Consider the following 8,103-nt stretch of genomic DNA (forward strand, 5'->3'; position numbering starts at 1 on the left):
AGGGCATATATTATTCATGTTATATGGATGTTTTTTTAAATTTAAATCATGGTATTGAAGCTTGGAAAATTCGGATACAAGAGGTGATGAGAGAAAAAGTAACAGATTTTCTTGTTTCTGAAATTTCTCGGTTGGACAGAACAGTAGCCCAAGATTGTTCATATTATCTACCACAGTTAGGGATAGATTCATGGTCTTAAATAATTATTGGGAGTATATATATGTGTTAATATGATCTTCTGAAAATATCATTAAGAAATAAGTTCTTTTGAGATGTTTATAAATTCGTGCTCACAGACATGCCACTATTAGGGTTGTTTTCTGTACCCGAGATTGAGAGATGTGTTTGAGGTACTTATATTTTGAATTTTGATCTAAATTTTGGACTGAATGAACTTCAATCAGTCTTATAAATCCTCCAAGAAGATTGAGGACATTTGAGTTCGGTGGAATGGACTTATGATTTTTACAAGTTGATGACTCCAAATCTGTCTTAGTCAGAATGGTGTTTTTGAAATATTTGGAACTCTATGTTAGGAGGGGTTTCAAGATGTAAGGTCTGATTATAAAATAAATATGTGGATGTTATCTTTCAGTAGCCGCTGACCTTGTTCAAGATTAAGCACATTAAGTATTTATTTTGTATTTTTATTTCACTATAGGTAAAACAGTGACATAGCAAGATTTTACAATTGATGATTTCCACTAGAACTTATCCTGGATTGAAGAGATTTTGAGCTTGTTTGAGGATCTGAGATAAGAACCCTAAGTTTTGGGGTTTTTATTTGAAGAAGAAGGAACCTTGAAAGCCCGATATTAATTGGACGACTGGAACGCGGAAGTGTTGATAAGGAAGCATTGTTAATCGATGGTTAATATTGTAGATTGAATACATATATGTTTATGCAATGTTTATGGTTATATTAATACATGTATGTTTATGTAATGTTAATGGCGATATTTAGTAAAGATTTCTTGATATGACTATGTTAGGTCCTTATATGCTTGAATGTGGAATGATCTTATGGTTATTAATAGGAATGTAAGTGGTATGTGATTCTATTAATGATGATTAAAAATGGTTAACAAATGATGAAAATGAAAAGACAGTTATGTGCCGACGGGCACGGCCAACATACGACCCGGTGCTCATGAAGTGCCTATGAAGATGGGTGTTGAGGCCATGACTGAACCCATTCCAGTGGTTTGTAACTGGAGCCATTTCGATGGTACGACTGAACCCATTCTAGTGGTTTGTAAGTAGAGCTATCTCAGTATTACGACGGAGATATACTGGAGAAAGAACTAAGACTGAAATGAAATGAAAAATGATAAAATGAATGAAATGTTATAGGTAGATAATGATTGAAAGACTTATGGAAATCGACTGATTAAATGATTATTATTCATATGATAAGAAATGATACCATGCTTATGGATAGAAAAATAAAATTTTAATTGCATGTATATTGTGAGCATGATTAGCAATGTTATTTCTTACTAGGTGATAGCTCATTCCTTGAATGATAATATTTTTACAGATAAGGCATGCATGGATAAGGGCAAGGGCATCGCTATCATCGGGCAAGATGAAGACTGATGGTCTGAGGATAATTTTTTTTTATAGGCTATTACTTTGAAATAGATAGAACTCTGTTGTTGAAAAGGATAATTACTTTTGAAGGAGGATCTTGAATCCAAATAACTGTAATTATTTTGAAGTTCTGTTCCTCTCCTTGGAGAGTATAGATTGTAGACGTTAGAGCCATCAGTACCATGTTTTAAGTTTTAAATCGTTATCTTTTGCTTACTTATGTTCTTTAATTTTATGCACTTTGCTTATGTTGAATGCTTGACCGAATGTTTTCCTGTGTGGTCCCGACCGGACTCTAGTGTCATGGGCCCCACCTGGTCCTTGGATTGGGGTCGTTACAGTCTTGGTATCAGAGCAATAGATTTGGATAGATTCTATAGACTAGTGGTCTGATGGCATAGGAATGTTAACTGAACAGAACTGAATTAAATGAGAACTAGATGGAATTGATTGTCAATGTAAATGGACTGTTTAGAATGATGGATGATATTGAATTGATAGTCCTTTTGTGGATAAGGAATTGATTGAATCCATGTTTTTGGTGACTAGGTAATGGCACCCAAGAGAAGAAGAGGTAGAGGCCAGACCGAAGTGCCTCAAGAGAGCCCTGAAACACTAGTGATTGAAGGGCAAACTCAGATGGAACAAGTACTAAATGCTATTGGCAACCTTTGTGGGGGCATTACAGAACCAAACTAATCGGGTAGAGGTGACTGCTCAAGCTACACCAACTATTGGTAGTGGCGGCAGAAGGGAAGTGACTGAGACTGAGGACAAACATGTCCTTAAGGATTTTAAGAAGCTCCATTTGGTAGCTTTCAAGGGAACAAATGTTGATCCAGCTGTTGCCACACAGTGGATTAGTGACTTGGAAAAGGTTTATGAAGTGATCAGGTGCACTAATGCACAGAAGGTTATGTGCGCCACCTTTATGCTTCAAGGAGAAGCAGATCAGTGGTGGAGAATGACTAAGCCCATATTGGAAGTAGGTGATAGGCAAATCACCTGGGATGGATTCAAGGCGGCTTTTGATGATAAGTACTTCCCACCTTGTGTAAAGAAAAAGAAGATCTTTGAGTTCATGCATTTAACTCAAGGAAGCCAAACAGTGATGATGTATAAGAGGAAGTTTGAGGAACTATCTAGGTACGCACCACACATGGTGAGTACAGAGGAGATGAAGACTCGACAGTTCGAGAAAGGCTTAAGGGTGGAGATCCAAAAGAGTATCTCTCCCATGCAATTGAAGACATATGCTGAAGTAGTTCACAAATCTCAAATTTATGAGGCTGTGGAGAAGAATGCAACAAAGGATGAAGAAGTTGAACCAGAGAAAAAGTTCAAGAAGAGTTATGCTACCCCTACACCAAACAAGGACAATTGGAAGAAATTCCACAAGAGAAAGCCACAAGGAACTATTAACTGCAAGAAGTGTGGTAAGAATCACAGGGGTTTTCGCAATGACTAAGGAGGATGCAGAACAGAAAGGACACTCAAGGAAAGAAAGGACACTCAAGGAAACCAGAAGTCAAGAGCCTCTGGTAGGGTTTTCGCAATGACTAAGAAGGATGCAAAGTCGTCTCCCTCTGTTGTGGCAGGTACAATTACTTTACTTTGAAATGTTATGAATGAGTGTTTTAGGATGATGATGTTGTGTGGTGGTTTCCCTATATTAATTGATGAATAATTATGTATGATTAGGTATACTGAAATCTCTGGAATACCTGCTTATGTCCTATTTGATTCGGGTTCCACTCATAGTTTTGTATCGAGTACCTTTGCTACTAAATTGAATGTTGTGCCTAAAGTTTTGAATTACCGGTTGTGTGTGTCTACACCTTCTGGAGGAATGATAGAGACAAAATTAATTTGTGAAGGTTGTGATGTAGAGATTATGGATAGAAAATTGACTGCAGACTTAATTCTGTTAGAAATGAAGGATTTTGATGTTATACTTGGAATGGATTGGCTAGCAGCATATCATGCTAGTGTTCTTTGTTTTGAAAAGAGAGTGATCGTAAGACCTGTGAAGGAACCAGAGTTTGAATTTTCTGGGATGATGATAGGAACTCTGCCATCGGTGATAATTTTGGTGATGCAAGCCCGAAAGTTGCTGAGGTAAGGATGCCAAGGATTTTTAGCTTCAGTTGTTGACACTAAAGTGAAGGGATCAGTTTTAACTGATGTACCTATTGTGAGGGATTTTTCGGATGTGTTTCCGAAGGATTTGGTAGAATTGCCACCCAAAAGAGATATGGAGTTTTCTATTGAGTTGGTTCTTGGTACATTGCCAATATCCAAAGCACCATACCGGATGGCTCCAGTAGAACTGAAAGAATTGAAGAATCAATTGGAAGAGTTGTTGGACAAGGGTTTCATACGGCCTAGTGTTTCGCCGTGGGGAGCTCCAGTCCTTTTTGTCAAGAAGAAGGATGGTACCATGAGGATGTGTATAGATTATAGAGAATTGAACCGGGTAACCATAAAGAATAAGTATCTATTACCCCGGATTGATGATCTATTTGATCAACTTCAAGGAGCAAGAGTCTTTTTAAATATTGATTTGCGATCCAGATACCATCAATTAAGAATTAAGGAGGATGACGTCCCAAAGACAGCGTTTCGGATGCGATATGGACATTATGAGTTTTTGGTTATGCCATTCGGGTTGACTAATGCCCCGGCAGCCTTTATGGATTTAATGAACAGAGTGTTCCATGACGTACTTGATCAGTACATGATTGTTTTCATTGATGATATTTTGATTTACTCTAAGTGTAAGGAAGAACATGAGGAGCACCTGAGGGTAGTATTGCGGACACTGCGGAAAGAGAAGCTTTATGCTAAGTTCAAGAAGTGCGAGTTTTGGCTCGACAACGTTGTGTTTCTAGGTCACATTATTTCAGCAGATGGCATTATGGTAGACCCCAGTAAAGTGCAAGCTATGATGGATTGGGCTAGACCGACAAGTGTGATTGAGATTAGAAGCTTTCTTGGTTTAGCTGGTTGCTACAGAAGGTTTATAGAGGGGTTTTCCACCATTGCTGTACCATTGACCAGACTCACTAGGAAGGGAATTCGATTCATATGGTCTAAGGGCTGCGAAAAGAGTTTCCAAGAATTGAAGAAAAGACTGATTTCTGCTCTAGTGTTGTCTATTCCACAGGGAACGGGAGGTTTCGTTATTTATAGCAATGGTTCAAGAAGCGGGTTAGGGTGTGTACTCATGCAATATGGAAAGGTGATAGCTTATGCTTCAAGGCAATTGAAGGTTCATGAACAAAACTACCCAACACATGATCTAGAATTGGTGGCAGTGATCTTCGCACTGAAGATATGGAGACACTATTTTTATGGTGAGAGGTGTGAGATCTATACCGACCATAAAAGTTTGAAGTACTTCTTCACCCAAAAGGAATTGAATTTGAGGCAAAGGAGATGGCTAGAATTACTTAAGGATTATGACTATAATATCAACTATCATCCTGGTAAAGCCAATGTGGTGGCAGATGCACTGAGCAGGAAGTCCCAGGGAGTGATGGCTGCAATGTTTACTAGCCAACCTCATTTAATTGAAGACTGCAAAAGATTGGGTTTGGAGATGGTGACTGGGAATGCCACAGCCTTGTTGGCAAGTTTGATGGTTCAGCCTTCTGTTATTGATCAAATAAAGGAAAGGCAAAATGAAGATCTATTCTTGGAGAGGGTGAGGAAAGAGATACAAGAAGGTAAACGGAAAGACTTTTCTATTGCAACAGATGGTTCCCTAAGATTTCGAACCAGATTGTGTGTGCCAAATATTGAAAAATTGAAAGAAATACTACCGAAGGAAGCACATTGTAGTCCATATACCATTCATCCTGGAGGCACCAAGATGTATCAAGACTTGAAGGAAACTTTTTGGTGGAACAACATGAAAAGAGAGATTGCAAAGTATGTGCAAAGGTGTTTGACTTGTCAGCTTGTGAAGATTGAGCACCAATGATCCTCAGGACTTCTACAAACTCTAAAAATGCCTGAGTGGAAGTGGGAGCATATTACGATGGATTTTGTCACATTGTTACCAAAGACTCCACAGAATCATGATGCGATTTGGGTGATTGTCAATAGACTAACTAAATCAGCCCATTTCTTACCTATTCGGATCAAATACTCATTGGACAGGCTAGCAAAGTTGTATGTTGATGAGATTGTACGACTGCATGGTGTGCCTGTGTCCATTGTTTCTGACAAAGATCCAAGGTTTACTTCATATTTTTGGAAGAGTTTGCAAAGAGCTATGGGTACTCAGTTGCTTTTCAGCACTGCTTTTCATCCCCAGACAGATGGACAATCGGAAAGGACAATACAAATTTTAGAGGACATGCTTCGAGCCTGTGCTATTGATTTCAAAGGAAGTTGGAGTGAACACTTATCATTGGCTGAGTTTGCCTAATAATAGTTATCAATCCACAATTGGGATGGCACCATATGAAGCCTTGTATGGAAGGAAATGTAGGTTGCCGATTTTAATTGGAGTGATGTTGGTGAAAGACAATTGTTGGGACCTAAATTGGTACAACAGACTTTGGAGAAAGTAGAACTGATTCAGAAGAGAATAAAGACTGCCCTTAGCAGGCAGAAAAGCTATATAGATGTGAGAAGGAGGCCTTTGGAATTTGATGAAGGAGGATAAGGTGTTTCTGAAAGTTGCACTAATGAAGGGAATTATGAGGTTTGGCAAGAAAGGAAAGTTGAGTCCGAGGTATGTAGGACCCTTCGAGATTCTTAAAACAGTGGGACCAGTGGCTTACAAGCTTGCCTTACCGTCAGAGTTGTCCAATGTCCATAGTGTTTTCCATGTGTCAATGCTGAAGAAGTACGTTGGTGATTCATCTCATGTTTTGGACTACCAACCGTTACAATTGAATGAAGATTTATCATACGTGGAAGAACCTGTGAAGATTCTAGACCGGAAGGATAAAGTTTTGCGGAACCGAGCTGTCCCATTGTTGAAAGTCTTGTGGAGGAATCAAACAAGCCAAGAAGCATCATGGGAGCTTGAATCCAACATGCCTAATGAGTATTCCCAGCTATTTGATGATCAAGGTATGTCAATTTCGAGGACGAAATTTTTTTTAAGGGGGGAAGGATGTAATACCCCATTTTTTTAGGCATTTATGTTAGTTTATTTCAATTTGTAGCTTGGTATGTTATGCTTTATATATTTATTTTGAGCCAAAAATTATAAACTTAATTAATAGCATAGTGGTCATTAGTTTGTTTAGATGGGTCATAGGTCCAAGGCTCAAATCACCAATTAAGCAATAAGAAGACTTTGTGTTTTTTTTTATATTTTGTTACAAGGCTAGGTCCATTAATGGTTTTATGGGAAAGTCACAAAAAAAAAAAAGAAACAAAAAAAAGGAATTTAAGTGAAGGTGTGTAAACTCTTGATAAGAGGGGATGAGGCTATTATGTTAATGAGAAGATAAAATAAGGAAAGGAGAATATATGGAAAGGCATAAGGGAGATTTCAAGGTTGGAAATAAGTTAATGAGAGGATAAAATAAAGAAAGAAGAAGATATGGAGGGGCATAAGGGATATTTCAAGTGGGATAAAAATCAAAGAAAGGGAGATTAAAAGAGAGAGTCGTTCTAAGGGGGAGAGATAGGAGAGAGAAGAGAAAAAAGAAAGAGAGGGAAGGAGAGAGTGAGTGCTTTTGGAATTTGAGAGTTCAAATTCTAGGGTTTTGTGAGAAGAGTTCCAAGGCTGATTTGAAGATTGGAGCTTGGAAGATGGTGGAGTGAAGGGCCAAAGCTAGGATCAAGACTTGGTTCTGCAACAAGGTAGGTTTTCCATCCTTGCATTCTGAATTTTTGCCTCTTGAGAGAAGATTTCCTAAATGGGATGGAAGAATAGGGCTTTGATGTTTGAGGATGCCTTATGAATTTTATATGGATTAGGGCATATATTATTCATGTTATACGGATGTTTTTCTAAATTTAAATCATGGTATTGAAGCTTGGAAAATTCGGATACAAGAGGTGATGAGAGAAAAAGTAACTGATTTTCTTGTTTCTAAAATTTCTGGGTTGGACAGAACAGTAGCCCAAGATTGTTCATGTTATCTACCATAGTTAGGGATAGATTCATGGTCTTAAATAATTATTGAGAGTATATATATGTATTAATATGATCTCCTGAAAATCTCATTAAGAAATAAGTTCTTTTGAGATGTTTACAAATTCGTGCTCACAGATAGGTCACTATTAGGGTTGTTTTCTGTACCCGAGATTGAGAGATGTGTTTGAGGTACTTATACTTTGAATTTTGATCTAAGTCTTGAACTGAATAAACTTAAATCAGTCTTATAAATCCTCCAAAAATATTGAGGACATTTGAGTTCGGTAGATTGGACTTATGATTTTTACAAGTTGATGACTCCAAATCTGTCTTAGTCAGAATGGTATTTTTGAAATATTTGAAACTCTATGTTAGGAGGGGTTTCAAGATGTAAGGTCTTATT

General features: G+C 37.8%; 1 protein-coding gene across 1 annotated transcript; it reads left to right on the top strand.

Moving 5' to 3' along the window:
• The first annotated feature begins 2,249 nt into the window (after positions 1–2,249).
• Positions 2,250–3,716, top strand: LOC122649528. The gene is made up of 2 exons (XM_043842715.1): positions 2,250–3,025; positions 3,296–3,716. The coding sequence occupies exons 1-2, from the start codon at positions 2,250–2,252 to the stop codon at positions 3,714–3,716; spliced, it is 1,197 nt and encodes a 398-aa protein (XP_043698650.1).
• The last annotated feature ends 4,387 nt before the right edge of the window (positions 3,717–8,103 follow it).

This window comes from Telopea speciosissima, chromosome 1 (genome assembly GCF_018873765.1).
Source record: "Telopea speciosissima isolate NSW1024214 ecotype Mountain lineage chromosome 1, Tspe_v1, whole genome shotgun sequence".
NCBI classification, from domain to species: Eukaryota; Viridiplantae; Streptophyta; class Magnoliopsida; order Proteales; family Proteaceae; genus Telopea; species Telopea speciosissima.

Excerpts from the sequence above, each read along its gene's own strand:
- LOC122649528 (XM_043842715.1), top strand. The coding sequence starts at position 2,250 with ATGCTATTGGCAACCTTTGTGGGGGCATTACAGAACCAAACTAATCGG. Across the intron at positions 3,026-3,295 it reads GGAACTATTAACTGCAAGAA|GTATACTGAAATCTCTGGAA; the intron begins GTGTGGTAAGAA and ends ATGTATGATTAG.